This window comes from Polypterus senegalus, chromosome 4 (genome assembly GCF_016835505.1).
Source record: "Polypterus senegalus isolate Bchr_013 chromosome 4, ASM1683550v1, whole genome shotgun sequence".
Classification (NCBI taxonomy): domain Eukaryota; kingdom Metazoa; phylum Chordata; class Cladistia; order Polypteriformes; family Polypteridae; genus Polypterus; species Polypterus senegalus.
This window is the reverse complement of record NC_053157.1, coordinates 166,845,551-166,864,470: the sequence shown is the minus strand read 5'-3', so window position 1 is coordinate 166,864,470 and position 18,920 is coordinate 166,845,551. Positions and strand designations below refer to the sequence as shown.

At 36.9% G+C, this 18,920-nt stretch overlaps 1 protein-coding gene across 4 annotated transcripts in view; it reads left to right on the top strand.

Annotated features, from left to right (window-relative positions):
- The window catches only part of dok7b (docking protein 7b), a 228,770-nt gene that overhangs the window by 157,305 nt on the left and 52,545 nt on the right, over positions 1-18,920 (top strand). For all 4 annotated transcript variants that reach the window (XM_039751628.1, XM_039751627.1, XM_039751626.1 and 1 more), the window contains exons 7-8: positions 307-1,163; positions 16,687-16,735. In XM_039751628.1, the coding sequence (XP_039607562.1) occupies positions 307-1,163; positions 16,687-16,735 (906 nt within the window). The remainder of the gene's footprint in view (positions 1-306; positions 1,164-16,686; positions 16,736-18,920) is intronic.

The window sequence follows — 18,920 nt, the reverse complement described above, 5'->3', positions numbered from 1 at the left end:
GTGAACCTAGACTTCAAACCAATGTACCTTTGTACTTTTCAGATATTAAATAAATTGGATAATCATAATGGAGGTTGAACTTTAGAGTCCAAATGGTCTCTTTACCTTCCACCAGTAAAAGTTAGTTTAGAATGAATAAACTGTTTTCAGCAAAACATTTTCTTATGTTTATATATACAGTAGGTTCCTGTAATAAAATAACAACACATATTTTAGTCTACATTTTTTTCTGGACTAGCTGTTCAAATTATGGTTTTTGTTTTCATTTTATGTAATACTACCATAATTCTGTTTCTGTTCCAACAGGAGATGACAGAAGTTTGTCCAGTTCATCATCCGACACAAGCCACTCAGATACCAGCATTGGTAGCAGATTGACAATCTGGCCTGAACCTGCAATAGGCAGTACCACTTCAGTGGAAACTCATGGACTTGCCACAGTTAAAAGCATGAATACTGCAGAGGAAAAATTATATGCTGAAGTTCTACGTGGATCTAAGCCACCACCAAAGCCCCCACGTTCCAGGAAACTGCAGGAAATTGGCCGTCAGAGTTCTTCAGATAGTGGAATTGCTACTGGAAGTCATTCTTCTTATTCTGGAAGTTTCTCTTCCTATACTGGCAGCCTTGACATCTGCCCTGGTGAGGAATATGGATCATTACTTAGCCTGCCACTGAACCTTGCTTCAGATCAGAGTTTGTGCAGTTGCCAACCCTCTGAGCCTCAGAGGGGTTTAGGATCTGAGTATCAAATTCCCAGTATTTGCAGGAATTTGTATGACACACCTCGGAGTTTACTACATACACCTTCTGCCAGGGAAGTGCTTTGCAAGAACTTGGATTCTAATTTAGTAAAGGACCAGTCCTCCACCACAGTTCTTCATGGTATGGCTGACACAAAAATAACAACATCCCACCAAAGTCCTGACAGAAGACTGACAGCATCTTCTAGCCATAAAACGTCCAGAGACTCAGATGAAACATACGTAGATTTTGTTCCAAGGTGGACAGCTGCAAAGCCACAGGGACAGGTGCTAGAATGTGAAAGTGGTGAAACAGCAGCATCTACTAGTGCTTCAGCAGACCCCTGTGAAATATGCAGTCCACAGCCAGGAATATCAAGAGCTTTGTTTTCTTCCTGTGCCGTCTGTGGAGGACTAAAGGTATTTTGATAAATTCTTTAAAGCATATTTATGTGATTTAGAAAGTATTGAGAAGCATGTTTAATGTGTAGTATTCTTCTAAACACAGAGAATCTATCATGTATAATACTCTTGTATTTTCCCTGTGTTCCCCCATATGACATTGTATTATTGTAGCATTTTTTGCACATTACTTTGCAGACAATATTTATGCTTATGTTTTGTTCCAATAAATAGCATAGACTATGCTACTACTAATTGATAAACTGATTTTACTTCTTAATTAAAGCACTGCATGAAAAAATAACAACGGTGCCATTATTTAAACATTTGTCATGATCATTTAAAATATTTTAAAAATGAAAGGATCTTGAAATGGAGTTTTAATGGTTGGTGCCTGTGTATAAATTGCAATAGCTAATGAAGAAATTTAATGGCTGGGTTGTGACTTAATGTTTAATGTTAAGGATAAGATAGTGTTGGTTATAAATATTTTATTTTGCTTATTTTCCAGTAGTACCAAAATCAGTTTTGCAGAGATTGTTTGTCTGTGATGAAAATCTAAAAAAAATAAACCCTTAATGTGGGAAATGGGGATATTTGGTTCAGAAATTAAGGCTTGACCATGAATAAGATGCACATAATCATCTTGAATTTTTCCAATCTCTGGTCATAGTATAACTAATCATATATAGCTTTTCTATTTTTATGAATGTCTACATACTGTAGTAATTATTGGATCAACTATAGAAATATATACTGTATTTATATGTAATGCTATTGTGCTTTTCTTTAAAACACATGGTTTTCCAAAGAAACTTACAAATCTATATTCATTAAATTTAGACACATGCCGACAACCACATTAACAGCATCTGCCTAAGATGTTGCAATCTGAAATATGCATTTTTGGTCATACCCAGAGTCAGTATTCACAGTTTCTAAAAACCTGCACAACTTGGACTCGCTTATCCATCCCAGCTGAGTTGATTCATCGACTCCAATATCTCTTGAAATGCTGGCTTGATTTGACTTTTTTACAGTTACTGTATTTATGTCAGTTTCTTTTCAAAATATTTGGATTGTTGAGGATGCATAAATTCTAAATTCATGATATGGCCTAAGCAATACCTGTCATCCTCTACTGAAAAAATGTCTATATCCTCAATTTAGTCATTGCATTTGGAGTAGATGTACTGTATGTGCAAAGACATGTCAAGTGATATGCTTATTGTTTCACTGTGCATCAACACTGAAACATGAGCCTGCAATCTGTGTGTTTTTTCAAATCCAAATCCATATCCTTTGGGGCAAAGTACATGTTAAATAGGTATATTAATGTCCTTTTAACTTAAGTCAGTTATGCACATAACTACGCCAGGAAAAGTCTGATGTCCTGTGTTCTGCTGTGAGAAAGTGACAGGGGAAGGCATAGTAATCAGAAATTTAAAGTAACACGAATGAGTAAACAAGTAAAAATCTATGTGCAAAAAACTAAAAAATCGCTACATCCTGATAGGCTGTCATTTCATTCAGACATTCATTTTTAATAAGCATAGCCAAGGATGTCTTCTTTAAAATAAATCATAACTTTCCATGTTGTTGTCTCATTAGTAAAATATGAGATTTGCACATGTACTGCATATGCCAAAGTGAGCAGTGCATGACAGCTGCATGAATCCAACCTATTTCGAGCCATTTACAGTAAAAGTCCCACTACCATTGAATAGCTGAGGTCCAGAGCATTCCAGTGGTGTATAGTTGTCTATGATTGGTCATTCATACTACATGTCACAGCTGTGTATAAAGGACAGGAAATCAATTGCATGTGTGAAATCTCAACTTTATGCACCTTTACACACAAAGTTTCTGTGAGACTGCACTTAGTTGGACCTTGAGTCACAGTTTTGACAGAATGACACATTTGCTGAAATACTTCTCTTGATTTGAAACTACTGCTTATAGTATAACTTTGAAGTGTCACAGTGTACAGTTTTACATTTCAAGTGTCATGGGTTCAGTTACTATATCTGAATGCTGTCTGATGAAAGTTTTCCCTGTGTTAGTTTACTTCCAGTTTCAACTTCTTACAGTACTGATGAAATCGCATTGAACTCTATCTACTCAGATTTTCATGTGAGAATAAACCTCCCCCTCTTTGATCGAATGTCACTGAATCACATTGCACAGACTTTCACACTTTTTTGCACCACTCTTCAATTGAATGTATTTGTATTGCATCATGCCACTATTCAATAGTTTCACATGGGGAATCCCCCCCCTTCAATCAAGTGTCACTGTTTCACTTCACTGATTCTGAGTATGCCCGTTTTCAAATTGCATGACAGACATATGCTGTTTAGGTTGATTGGTTTTGTGTGAATGGTTTAGCTGTATATGTGTTCCCTGTTCAGGGCTGTTTCTTGCCCTATGCGTAGGGCTACCAGGAAAAGCTTTGCCACTTAACACTGGAAAAAGCTGTTATGACCATATATGTATCTCTTTGCTTATATTTGATTTGACATGGAAGAAAAGCAACAAAATAAAAAACAAATAAATAAAAAGACAGTAAACATTTATGGGGAAACTACAACAGAAGGAAGATGAAGATGTCTAAATTGCAACACAAAACCCCAATCTTTTGTAGAAAATGTAAGGTTTCTCTGTGTCTAGTAAAGACTGATAAGGGCAATAATTTTGAAAGTAAAAGTTTGGATGTTTGGATGAGAACATACTTATACGTACATAGTTATAAATTGTTTACTTCAAGCTTTAGAGTGATATACAGTTGATGTCAGAAGTTTACTGTACATACACTTAGGATGAATTCTTTACAACTCACTTTTTAACCCCACCTCAGATTTTATACTAACAAACTATAAATTTGGCATGTCATTTAAGACATCTATTTCATGCAGGGCAAAATGAATTTTTTCCAGCAATGTTCCCAGACAAGTTATTTCACTTTTTATTGACCATATCACAATTTCAGCAAACAGCAAATATACACTTTTATTAGTTAAGGTCCATGATGTCAAAGCTGCACTGACAAAAAAACAGAGACACAGGTATATATGATATTTGGAATTATTAATTTATGACCTTATAGTACATTTCGTAAAACGTGGCACGGATGCAACATTATTCATATTAATTCGCATACCTTCTTGCGGTTGTAATCAATGACCACGTTTCCCCCCCGATCTTGCCCAGTCTGTACAGGACTCCAGGACATGCAGAGGAAAGAATGTTCCTCTGCAAGTTGAGCCATGAATGCTCTTCTTTTCTCAGTGGACCCCGTACATGCCTTGCACAGTACATATGCTTTGATCGCCACCAGATCAACTTGTTACAGCACAAGCAACCGGCCACCTGCGTGCTGCTACTAGCACTGAATAAGCTCACACTTTCTGGTGTCAGCACGCAGCACTGGGGGAAAAAAAAAAAGAAAGAGACAAATATATGTGACATTTTGAAGAATTTATTGTATGACCAGAATAGTACCAATCAGAAAACTTCATCGCACTAATGCAGTATTATTTGAAAACGAACAGATCGGGTGTAAATTTGTTACTTGTAAAAGTTAGCTTTTTTTACTTTTATTTTCTCAGTCTCGTTCATGCTCTCCGTCCCCTCCCGATCTGACCCTAACTAACTAACTAACAGCGTCAGCATAAATTGTCAAGAGACGGCGGCATTACATCTCCAGGATGCATTCGTTTCAGATGCTCATGCATCGCGATGGTGCTGCCGTGAAAGGAAAGCTCCGCTTTACGTAATCTGCATTCAACTTTTTTTTCTTTTTCGGTGAAGTTCTCCCTCACTTTAGAAAGGTTCTGTCTCAATTGTTTTCCATCTCCTTCCCCATAGTCTATCCGACTCGCCATTGCAACCACATTTATTTTCCTCTACATTCTTCTCCTCAGACGTTCTTCTTTGTTGGTAGGACTGTGTGAATTCTTGAGAAACAATAACAAACAATACTGCCCCCAGACGTTCATGTAGTGCATTGCAGTTACAAAAACCAATGTGGTTCTTTGTGACTGGAGCCTCTATTGAAGGTTCTGTCTATGACGCGTCGACAATAAAAAATCCGCGTTGACGATTTTTTTGAGTCAATGTCGTCGGTTACATCAACTAATCGTTGCAGCCCTGCTTTCATTACATAAGGAGAATAATAGCCATTCATTTTTTGGGTATTTGATTTAAGTGCATTACTTCCAAAAACAACTTAAGGCATAAGGGGTTAATGTTTATTGACTAAAACTTAGGTTCTTATTCATGAATTTATCTATTTTTTCTTTTCTCAGGATTATGGTTGACAACTGTTATAAAACAATGATTATGTCTGTGAGGGAATGTTATAATGATACAAGAGATATTTAGCCTATCTAATAAAACTAACAGCATTTTTGGTGTGTAAGGTAGTCTGCACAGCCATACGCAAGTTTGTATTGAAACATGGGTCCGAAGTGCTGTGAGCTGGCAAAGCTTCTTTATGTGTCACCACAACACCTCAACTTCAATATAATTACAGAATATACAGTACATTTTGTTTCCTTTTGGTACTCAGCTCTGAAAATTAACATAAAAAAAAGCTTATTGTGGCAAAACTCTAGAAACTGAAGGATTTTATTAGTTAATTTCAGTATTTTTTTTGTGAAACAATATGTTTTAGATTAGTGTTTCTGATTGTTAGATACATTTTGTCCCATTGAATAAATATTGTACCTGTTAAATAATAGAACAGTTGCAATTGTAAAGATTTAATAGGCTTTGTTTTTCTTTCAAATGTGTTTTTAATAATTTGTATCTATGAAGCATCCATCATTATGTCAGCCTGTCAATGGTTCTATTACAAAGAAATAATCTTTTTCATATTCAGATTGGGCGTTATTTTGGAAAAGAACAGTGTCATTGTACCCCGGATTAGGGGCCATTTTCAAGATGAAGCTTAGCAATTTTGCCATATTTCTTGAATTGTTTTCTAATGTAGCAGTTGTTCTGTGTAGCAGTTGAATATTTTAAAATTATATTTTCAGTTTAATTTACTATTATGACAATTGTTAAGAAGTGTTATATCAAATAAATCTTGATTTATTATAAACTGCAAAAAGGTATGGTTTGACGTTCCCTGGTTATAAATAATTGGGCCAAAGACTGTCTTTTGAAAATTCAATATTGCTAAATACAACCCACAATGAGACGAAAAAGGTACTCCTAGAGAAAAGCTATAAAATTGTTATCTAGATTAATTGAGGATAAAATGATATATGTGCCTTTGGACTTAGATAAGATTTTACATTGGCTGCTACAAAACTGTGCAAGCTGTGGATAATATCCTCACTCCAGTGCACTTGTGCTGCCTGATGAGAATTGTAGTCCCAGTATAGGCACTTTTTTTTTTAGTTTCCCCCTTCCTATTATAACCCCCGTTTCTGATACAACATAATGCATAGCCTATATTTTAAGTTGGATCAACGACGAGGAACATGCAAAACTGAAAATTAGTTTACCATTTTTGCATGGTTAGCAAACAAACAAACTGACCTCCAAATGGGTTACAATTTTATTTATAAATAATTGCCCAAAATTGCACTTTAGTTAATTCATAGAAGCTAATAATTTATGAATGAGTACAGTAAATAGCTAAAACTGTATTGACACTTATTGTTACATCACAAGGGTGCTGTATTTTGAGAATCACCTGTTGTTTTTTAATATTTACTTATTCTGGTAAACTTTAAAAAAGCATTTCATTATAGTGTAAAGTTTCTTATTTGTGTTACTGAATAACTTTCATCCTACCAAACCACTGGGCAAAAAAGGTTACAGTGTCTTTAACACATAACGTGCAATGGGTTGTAGTCAGTTAATAATAAACTAAATGTGAACATTTAATTGAGGGTACTGCATGGTGACACAGCAGCACCGATGTCCCATAGCTCTGGGCGAGTTTGCCCATTTTGTGCATTTCAGCCTACATTTTTGCATTTGTTCATTGTGCATTTTTCTCCTACATCACAAAGATGTACATAATAGGTTAATTAGTAACTGTAGACTAATCCACTGTGAATGAGTGTGTGTATGTGTATGAGTGTTCCTTATGATTATTGAGCACTCTGTCTAGGGATGGTCTTCACAACCTTGAATTGAGCAAATCGGGTAGAAATAATGAAATGCTAAATTTAATTGAGGGCAGTATTAATTTTTGAAGCCTTAGTTTAAGAAATATTTTTGTTACAAACAGGTTATCTCTGAATTGCAATAAAATTGGCTGACATAACTAGGTCAGTCAAAGTTCATACCTGAAAAGAATTGTTCCAGCAGGGTTAGGCTCCTTACCACAAATACAAATAAATGCCAAGCATTTCAGGTTGTTGCTCTTTCCTGACTCATAACTGATTCATACATTTAATCCTACCACACAATACTGTGTGATGTTCACTGCTCCTTTTAAATGTTATGAAGCCCCATCCTACTCTAGAAAATATCAACCATTAGAAGGTTTTTATAAGTTAGATATGAGTAAGATGGGCAAAAAACATTAAACACAAGATACAGAGGTAAACAAATCTCTGCTACATATGTAAGCCTTTTCTATGCATCTCGAACCCAATCTCTGCTTTGTGAATTAGCTCCAAGACCTTTCTCTCTTTCTCCATCTTCCTCTCTTTTTGCTCTCAACTCTGAACTTTTCATACGACCAGTCATCTTTTAATCCAAATCTTCTCCTGTCTTTAGACTCAATTTTTATTGTTCATGATGTAGTGTTACATTTCTTCTAAGCACTGAACATTCCTTGGGACCATTTTTAGAGTCAGGGATGGCTCTCTTCTACTACAAGGACACCCATCTCTTCCCCTCTCTGAGGCTTCAGTTACCCTTAAAACATTGCAGTTAAAAGACATTATTCCAATCCTTCAAGTCTAAGAACATATACTGAAACCTTATGAATTTAAGTTCAACAGGTGACAACATCATACCTTCTCTCCTTACCTTGGACAATGCACTAACCACTGTCTATCATGAGGTGGTTTATGATCCTGCCAACTGCTAATTGGAGGGCATATCAGACATATCAGGCATCTACTGATTCACTTGCCCACTAGTGTCCTTTGCAAAAATGTTGTGTTACCAGAAGGACTGGACCTCTCGCACTCTCTCATTTTTATTTGTATGACTGGTAGTAGCAGATGGATGAGTGGTACCTCTGTACCACAGAGGAACAGCAGAAGCCCAGAAACTGATATTAGATAGGATTAGATTAACTTTATTAATCTCAAGGGGAGATTCAGAACACGTGGAGACCTATACTTTTAATTACACTTGTGAGGTGGAGGGCTGATCGCACCCTAAGAAGAAACAGATGCCCCTGGGAAAACCCCAACCCCTGAAACACAGACTACCCTCACATTGCTCCTTACCTTCTCACTTGCGCTATAATGCGTAATACAAGCCTTGCGCGGTACTCCGCTAACTTAAAAGCCTTGTGCAGCGCCTGTCAGTTTTAAAAATTGATTGTTTGCTTTTCTCTCTCTATCTCTGACGTTCTCTGCTCCTGGCGGAACTGTCATCTCTGACTTGTCATGGATCACGTTTAAGCTTTTGAAAAAGAAACAAATGTTTGTTTGCGGTGTTTGAATAAAATTCCTGTTTTCTACAACCACCTGTGTCTCTGTGCAAATCTGTGACCCAAGCGTGACACACTCTAGAACTCAGGCACGCAGGCAACCCAAGGCCATGTAGAATTGAATTCTAGCCAGTTGGCTGTGTTGCCACAGAGAATATCATCATCCCCAAAAATAATTGCATGCCTGGCATGTAAGTGAATTTTAGACAGGTTATAAAAACTGCTTCTTCTAAAACAGTGAGTCTCGCACCAGGAAGTAGTGTTCACTGCTCTAACAGAGAAGGCTATGGAGAAGCCTAACCTAGCTCTTCCAATTTCTCAAACACATTAATCCAAGGAATTCTTTCAAGTAAACAGTGAATCAGTGAATCTAGTGCAAATTAAGAGAAAATGCATTTAGAAGGAAATTAGAAGCACGTGACAAACAGGGTCACTGGAATCTTAAGCAAACTTCTGAGCCATACTTAAAGTGGAAACTTTGACACTTTTAAAAATTATGTGGATGAGATACTGGCATAGCCTTGCCATTACCTGATCAAATGAGCTGAAGAGACTAAATAGTTTCCCTTTCATGCGTCACATTATTTATGAACTTATATCTCTGATATGTACTATTCAATTCCATTATCCTCGTCTTGTTTTGAACAGTCATTGGTCTTTTGATAAGATTTGTTTTTGTGAACTGTACTAAACAACTATTGGACATTCATGAGATGTGTTATTTAAACTGAATCTTGGTTTCCCAAAGGAGGATTCCATTTATTGAATTATGTCACTTCAAAAAAATGGTTGGTTGCATAAGGACATATTTATTTGTGTCATGGGAATGGGGTTGAGTTAATCTTTCCTTTTTAATATAAGAATACCCAGATTTCATATTGTGATCCACACTGTGTTTTTAGTAATCATGCAAGTTTTGAATAGCAGGTATTTAACACGTTTCAATACAAATTATGTTCAAAGTTGGACACTGATTTTTTTTTTTTGATTTGGTGCAAGTTACAACCTTAATACAAAACTGATGTCATAGTTTTAATTAAACCTAAAATGAAATCTATTGGCAGTGGAGTTGCATGCCTCCAGTTTTTTGTTTTTTTTTTATACTGGAAAACAGATACTGTACTTGACAAATTAATATCTGAAGCACACCTTTTTTTTAAAGCTGGAAAAATTACATTAAGAAGTAAAATACACTAGATTGTCTCACTTTTATAAAAGAGAATATAGGTTGTGATTTTTTTGGAGATGTTGAATGGAAGTGATTTATATATATGACTGCATTTTGCAGTTTTACATAGGGCTAACTGGCAACCTAATTGTTGTCTTACCTGATGCAAAAGGAGACTCAGGAATTTAATGAATTAATAAAATATTTATTTGGAGAAAAATACTTTTTTTTTTTTTAATGGTAAATGCATTTACCATTTGATATATTTATTATCTTGTAGTGTTTATTTTGGTCTAGCGTTATTTGCATGGAGGTACACAACGTCCACGGACAATGGGAAGGAAATGTTCCCTAACTGTTTTAAAATAGGGTATTGTATCCATTTGAAAAAATAATGTGTTAGTTAAATGCAGCAAATTTTCTGGAGTTATGACTGCAAATGGAAATCGAATTGCATTTCCCCATCATATCCTAACTCCCCCGATGAAAAAAAATAAAATAAAAAATAAAAGCCACATCGACTTTTACTTGAGAGGAGAACTGAGTTTAAGACGTGGTGTCAGCTATACGAAGTATACCCTGCATATTCAAAATCAAAGTTCAATTTTAGTGTCTAAAGCTGAAAACCATTTGATGTGTTTTGAATCCTCACCCTACTTAGATCTTTTTCCTTGGTAGCAGCAGTTTTATATTCATCAGTATTTTTTCTTAATGAGAGATTTCCTGATTTAAAGTGGTCTTTTTAATTTTATGAAAATGTTTATAATCTACTGTTACATGTTTTTATCTTTTAAATTGACGTGTTCATTTGTCTTTTTAAAAATATATTAGACACTTTTATGTATTCTTATAAAAAAGAATAGTTCATTTTTTCTCTGGGGAGGACAAAAGTTAGGCTTTCCACTATTATAAGGCTACATTGCATGTGTGTGTGTATACACTACTAGTCAAAACATTTTCATTTTCTAGTTTTTATTGAGATTTAATTATTTTAAGTCATGTGATTCACCTGAAACAGCACCAAGGTAACCAGTAAATTGCCAGAGTGTTACAAAAAATGAAAAATAATATAATTTTCAAAGTTAAACAAAAAGTTTAAGCTTAAGTTAAAGCTTAATTAGGAAACAAGTAGTGGGTTGACCACGTACTGCTTGTCTGCAGCATCAGAAGTTAACTAAGCTTTGAAAGTTGATGCAACAATTCCTACAGGTGCCCCGACTTTTGTTAATTATTTAGAAACATCCTGGCTGTATAAAAACAGTGTTGTAACAAACTGCATTGCTGTGCTCTCTGAAGCATTATTTGAACAATATTACACTGTATATTACTGTCATAATGGTGAGAAAAGAGCAATAAACAAAGAAGGACAGACAGACAGACAGACCACTATAACCCATAAAAGGGTAGGCCTTTTAGCTAAAGTGTCAGTGAGTAATATTTCATAAACCATTAAAAGAAACTTGGAAACTGACAGAAACAAGTCTGGCTGACCCAAAGCCACAACAAAATCAGAAGTCAGATTACTGAGAGTCAGCAACATGTGTGATAAGGGATGCACAAATGAAATTCTTGGCGGCCGCCGAATAATAATGAAATGCTTGGCCGAAGGCCGAATACCGAACGCGGTGTTTAGCATTTTTTTCCATTTATTTTGCCAATTTTTCACCATTACAATAATTAAATAGTAAAATTAGCTTTTTACTATTTTGTGTTGCTTTTCAGAGAAATAAATCAAATAACAAAAATACAATTTCAAAATATTTATTTAACACTGAACATTTTTTTTAACATTCCAGCAGATATTATACAAACAAAGCACAATATAACTTAAAATAAATAAATTAGTAAAATAAAATATTTTTATTTGGCCATCTTTGAAGCCCCCCTTCTTGAATAGCCTATGTTAGGCCTATAACTGACTGCTGAAAGAATGTAACTCTATGTCTACAACAACAAATGTGCATTGAATAGTGCAAAAATGTGGATGAACCCACAACAAATGAATAACTGTTCTAGACATAAGCCTACTTAGCCTACTTCTTCAGGAAAAGTGGCAGGTTCTTCTTTATGAAAAGTAGCTTCTCTGCTTTCTCACATGAAAGTCGGTTCCTCTTCTCATCGATGACATGAGATGCAGCACTAAACAGTCTCGCTGTCGGTGCTTGTGCATGGAGCAGACAAGTACCTGCAGAATAGTTGAAATTTTTATTGCAGTTTTCTGACAGTTGCTCATTTCAAAACGAACAATGTCTTCAAGATAATGAAATGGTTGAAACCCAGTGTAGGCCTACTATTTTACTACACTGAAAATAGTTACATTTTCACAAAATACATAATATAAAATATAGGTAGTAACACTTTACAATGTTTCCTTTTGTTAACATTATTGCATTAACTAACAATGAGCAATACATTTGTTATGGTATTTATTAATCTTCGTTAATGTAAGATAATAAAAAATATTTAGTTCATGTTAGTATAAGTGCATTAACAATTTTAACAAATAGGCCTACCACTTTTGATACTTTTTAATTCAAAAATTAAAATAATACTGTATTAGTAAATGTTAACATTAAGATTAATAAATGCTTTTAATAAGGGTTTTTCATTGTTAGTTAATGTTAAAAATAGAAACTACTTATAAAGTGTTACCATAATCCAAAATATAAATAAAATCTTAAATTAATTTCCCATAGCCTACCTGCGTGCCATCTGCGCCAGGTCGGAAAGCGCCTTGATTGGTCCTCCAAAATTCGAGAGGGTTATTGCTCCTGGGGATGGGGACTTCTGAGAGATAACCATCTAACTGTTGAGCGGTTGAGCTTGTCCTCTGTCTTGCAAATGGGTTATTCTCTTGGAGGATCTCATCGAACATGTCAGACAGCGAGACTGTGCGCGGCTCATCTGTAGTACGAGCCCGTTTACTCTCTGCGCTGTTTTCATCTCCTGCGCTGTGCATCACCTGACCGTCTCCATCACCTAGCGGCTTTCCCAAATCCAACTCGGCCTGGATCATTTCTCGTGCGCAGCTTTTCCCCACATCCAAGTAATGATCTTTATATCGTGGATCAAGCACAGTCGCGATGCAGTACAGGGGTTCTGAGTCCGCCTGACTAAATCGTGTGCTGACAGCTTCCAAGAGCGCACTTTTAGTTGTTTTAACTCCGTGGTCTGTTTCAGCCTCTTTGTTTAAAAGACGTTTTAGTGCTGCAAGTAAAGGTATGACGTCTGCCACAGATGCATCAGATGAGCTTATCTCTTTTGTTATCTGCTCAAAGGGGGCGAGAAGAGAGAGAACGTTCTCGATTAACACCCACTGGTATGCGGTGAATGTCGCGGCAGGTCATGATCTGCTATGTATGTAGCCAAGACTCGCTTTTGCAAAAAGGCTTTCCAGCATATAATATGTACTGTTCCACCTTGTGCTCACATCTTGTTGGAAACGATTTTGTGGCGTTCCGAACTGTTCTTGGATAGATTGTAGGCGCATAGGCAAGCGGTGAATGTTTAAAATGGCCAACAATTTTCCTGCCTATCGCTATCACATCTGCTATACTGCGCTGACTCAACAATCCCTCGTTGACCGCCAGTTGAATTGTGTGTGCCATACACCGTATGCCTTTCAGATCACTATCTTCCATGGCTTTAGCCATATTTCTTGCGTTGTCACTGACTACCGCATGCACTTTAGATCGGTCGATACGCCAAGTGTCAAACATGTTGGCGAACGCCGGATATGGCTACAGCTGTATGGGATCCTCTAAACTCTTGTGAGTGAAGCACAATCTTTTGTAGCTTGAAATCTGTGTCGATCCACTGCGCAGTTAAACTCAGCATACTAGTGGGGCTCACATCCGAGCTCCAAATATCAGTCGTGAAGCTGAGGGCTGCAATATCTGTAGCCAAGAGCTCATGGACGTGAGTTGAAACGACGTTATACATCTCAGGTAAGCACACGCCTGAGAAATGCCGTCTACTAGGCATGGTGTAACGGGCTCAATATGGTCTATAAGCCTGCGAAATCCAACATCCTCTACAACAGAGAATGGTTGATCATCCAATGCGATGAATTCCATTATCCTTTTAGTAATACCTTTAGCTTTGGCACTGTCATTGGCAAACTTTTTTGCCTTTTCTAAGAAGTCAGCCACAGATGGAGTGGGTGTCTTAGGACTGGGAGTAGCTACTTTCCTTTTCGCTGCTGCTGTTGCCGTAGCCGCCGCCGTGTCTTTCTCGTACTCTGCATGATGTTCGGGTGTCTTGATTTTAAGTGATAAATTAAACTTGAAGTGCTGTATGTTTTTGCAGATGTACCCCCTCTGGACAATTCAGCAGAACAGTGTCTGCAAACAGCCGTTTTTGCCTCTTTCTCTGACGCTTTAAAGTGCTTCCACACTGCTGACATTTTTGCTGCATAAAGCGCGCCTCTCACTCTACGCGGGTTACTATTTGATCGCGTCATTAAAAACGTCATTGTTCGGCAAAATTTATTCGCCTTTTACTTATTCGGCCGAACACCGAAAGTGCTTTTTGGCTATTTTCGCCGAATAATTTCGGTGCCGAACATTCGGTGCATCCCTATGTGTGATAGGTGTGCCTAGGTGTGATAGGTTAGTTTGCTATCACCAAAAAATGCCTTTGTTTATAATTAAGTTTTCAGTTTTGGGGAACCTAAACTTTTTTTTAACTTCTGTCACTTTAATGCTTACATTTGTATCATTTCAGCTTATTCACTTGAGACTTAAACTGCTTAAGTTTTAATTATAATTGGAAAAATGAGGGGTTTTAAAACTTTTGACTGATAGTATATATTACAATATTGGCTGATAAAAGTTATTAGAGTTTCATTCAAAGTTGCCATTATCAGCTGAAATAATACTAAATTAATATCACTACACATCCACAGGTTGCAGCAACATATTAATAGTGTGTCTTTTTTAAATTGCTCAGTAGGAATGATACTTTTTAAATGTCTTATGTATAATTCTTATAAAAGATATTGTATGTATAATTATGTACTGAATATATATATATATATATATATATATATATATATATATATATATAATTGAATATTTGTCTGTCTGTCACCTGTTTCTATAAGAGTTTGCAATTATTTCCAGAATAGTCTAGTTTATACAATTAAGCTAATACAATTTTAGATTTTCTACATATAAATATTATGGTCCCCGGCTGGGGCCGGAGCCCGGCCGGGACGCCCAGGAGGACGAGAGGAGGGCTTGTGCCTCCTCCAGACCGCGAGGGGGCGTCCGTCCTGGTTTTGTTGGGGCCTCGGGTAAAGGGCTTGGAAGCCCAGCCCTGTAGGGACCCGTGGCCACCGTCAGGCGGCCCAGGTGCCTGAGGAACCCTGGAGCCCAGCACTTCCGCCACACCAGGAAGTGCTGGGGGGAAGACTTTACGTGACGCCCGGAGAGCTGCCGGGAGGACAGCCGGCACTTCCGCCACGCTGGGGCATGGCCAAGGAAGGAATGCCGGGAACACCTGGTGCTCATCCGGGAGTACTATATAAGGGGCCGCCTCCCTTCAGTCAGCGCGAAGTCGGGTGGAAGAGGACGGAGCGAGAGGAAGGACTGGAGGCGGCCAGGAGAAAGGCAGTAGGACTGTGTGGCCTGGACTTGGGGGAATCGGTGCAGGAGGCACTGGGGTTTGTGAGTGCACGTTACAACTGTAAATAATTAGTGTAAATAAACAGTGTGTTGGGTGAAATATGATGTCCGTCTGTCTGTGCCCGGGTCGGCTTTCACAATATCTAGATAAACATTTTTCACAATTATTACTGAACTATTAAGTTGATTATTTTTACTGTTCTAATTTCTGTAACTCTTCTTAATTTAACAGTAAAATGTTCATATAACCCTAACCCTAACCCTAAGGTCTGTGTGTCTAGTCCCTCATGCTATCTGATTGGTTAGTTTGGCTTTGGTGATGAGTGAAGAGAAGTATGAGTGTAGACACACGAGAAGGAGTAAAGGCGCATGCTGAGAGAGTTGCCTTCAATGATGAAAAGTATAAAACCGGAAAGAAGGCGAGAAAGGTGCATCGAAAATAATGAAAGTCTGATAAGTAGGCTTTACAGGAATGTGTTTGAGAAGGGGAGCACTGGTGAAGAGACTTTCACATACACACAAATACAGAGGAAAGGTGTTGAAGGTACACAGAGCAAGAGATAGCAAATATTTTTTTAATTATCCTACCTTTATTACCAGTGGCTAGTATGTGCTTGATGTTGCATGATTTTCAATATCTTGTTTCTTTGTACAACTACCTTCGTAGCATTAGTAGTTTTTCAATCTCCAGAGTTATTTTGAAATTTTTAGTGTACATATGCAATTATTGTAAGATATAAAATTGTAATGCATATAGTGGACCTTATAATTGTGACCTATTAAGTGTTAATGGGTCATCATTAGAAAAATAGTTTTAAAGATTTTAATCAGTTGCACTTTTGAAATCCACTTTCTTGTTTACCACACTTAAGTGCATTTTAGTATTGAGGTAGCAAAGAGGGCATTTTAGCCAATCTTTTTAAAAACAACCTAATGTTTATCTAGTTTGTCTATAAAGGCCATTCTGTTAATTCCCCGGCAAAACAATAAACCTTCCAATAAAATGATAAATCATAAATGAAATAATTTTGAAACTGACCCTATGATTTTTTATGTTAAATATAAATTGATGTTAAACACGTAATCATGCTGTCATTTTCCTTTATTTTTTTTAAGGGAACAACACTGTCACATTCTGGAGTCTTACCTGCACCAACTTTATCTGGTAAGCAAATACTTTTGTATATATTTTTAATTTCTCATGTAGAATTACCATTAAAATATATTTTTACTTATATACTGTAAAGTCTGAAGGTTTATTAATAATTGGTGTTTATGTTTTAGGTTTTATACTTTAAAATAAAGAGGTTAGCTTAATGATATTATCTATTTATTACGCCTCTAGTTTTTAATAATATTGCTACTTAACAGCATCAGTTCAATTCAGTTTTTATCCACTTGTCTTGGTGAGGATCACTAAAATTGGACAGACTATGCAACAGTCACCAGGTACTTCTGGGGAATTTCCAAACACTCTCTGACCAGCCAAGAAATGCAGTATAATATAGCACGACTTTGGTTTTCCCCATCTGGTACACCCTAAATGGGAGGTGTCTATGGGACATAGTCAACATATACCGAAATCTCCTCAACTGTTTTTGTTCTGATGAAGCACTAGGTCTACTCCATGGTTCTCACCAGTGTCTCACCTTCTCATCTTATCATAAAAGTGAAACCAGAAATGTCACATAGGAAAAATTTATTTTGGTATCTTTTATGCACAATGTAATTGTATTGGTTATTACCTAGAGCCTGTTCACTGATGTGCTGTTTGAGTGAGGTCTACAATGCACTAGCTCCAACATGAACAATATTTGGGAGCTCCATGAACAACATATGCGTGCTCCCAAAAAAAGAAAAAACAAAGAAAGAATGAACTTTGGCTTTTTACAGAAGCTCTTTATATAAAAAAATACTTAAATAAATATATATACTGTACATATACACACACACACACATACTGTGGCCTGAACTCACACCAGAATGACTAAAAAGAAAGAAAACTTTATTTCAGGCATTATGCAGCCATATTGCTTTTGGTATAAGGAGCCCCAGTTGTGTTTCTTGACGCACTTCTGCTGAATTATAAATCATTGTCTGAAAGTCCAGTGTTAGTGTGTTGGAGAGAGGATGTGCAGGATTGCTCATAATGGCACTTAATTTTGTTTTAATTCTGTTTTTCACTTCTACCTCAAGGGGGTTGAGAGTACATTGTATAAATGAGTTTGCCCTTTTAATTAGCTTGTTGGTCCAGTGGGCCCCTCTTGAAGTGATGTTACCAGCTCAGCACACCACAGCATTGAAAAATCATACTGGCCATGACAGAATTGTAGAAGAGTTATGAATGATGTCACTACCTACATTAAAGGAACACAGTCTCATAGGGCAAAAGAGCCTACTCTGCCCTTTCTTATATAGTTTCCCTGTTTTACCAGAACCAGACCAGCCTGTTATTGATGTGTACCCGCATGTACTGTACTTGTAGCAGTGCACCAACTCTATAACCAGTCTCTGAATAGTGAACAAACATAGAGGCTTTTTGGTGCAGCAAAAGTCAATAACCAGTTCCTTGATTTTGTTGATAGTACGATGTACACAATTCTCTTTGCACCAAGAAGGAAAGTTCTCCACCTGACTCCTATACTCTGTTTCACCCACTCTTTCAATATATTTCATAAGTTCAGAATCATCTGAGAAATTCTGCCATGACATGACCTGCTCTTATATTTATAGTCAGATTTATAGAGTGAAGAGAAAATGAGACAGGACTGTTCCTTATGGTGCTCCAGTGTTGCCCATATCGGTATCAGACAGATGTGTATCCGTCTCACAAAGTTTGGTGTACCCGACAGACTCAGCCACCTGCATATCTCTGTGTTTACCACTTAACAGGGATGGCTGAATGGTACTGAGGGCACTGGAGAAATCAAAAAACATAATCCTCACTGTGCTACCAGTTTGTCCAGGTGAGAATAAGCCTTGTGGAGCAGCTAGATAAGTGCATCCTCCGCTCCAATCTTTATCGATATATACTGCACAACCCAGTCTTAAAGCTAATTTGGTCCCCAAGAATGTCCTGCATACATGAAGGCTGATACACCTTGGTTAGTGGCAATTGCCAGCCAAAGATGCCTTATTCCTACTGCACTATTCTTTTACATCTTTCCAACAGCCTTCTATCCCTGTGAGTGAGAAAGTGGCAATCTCCCAACATTATGTGCCCTGTATTTTCTTTTACTTTAGTCACTCTAAATATAAGGACAATCAATGAATGAAGCAAAGAAGTATTTTTTTAAATAAAATAATAGCTATAGAATAAAATGTAATAAAAACATAAATGGGCAGGAATG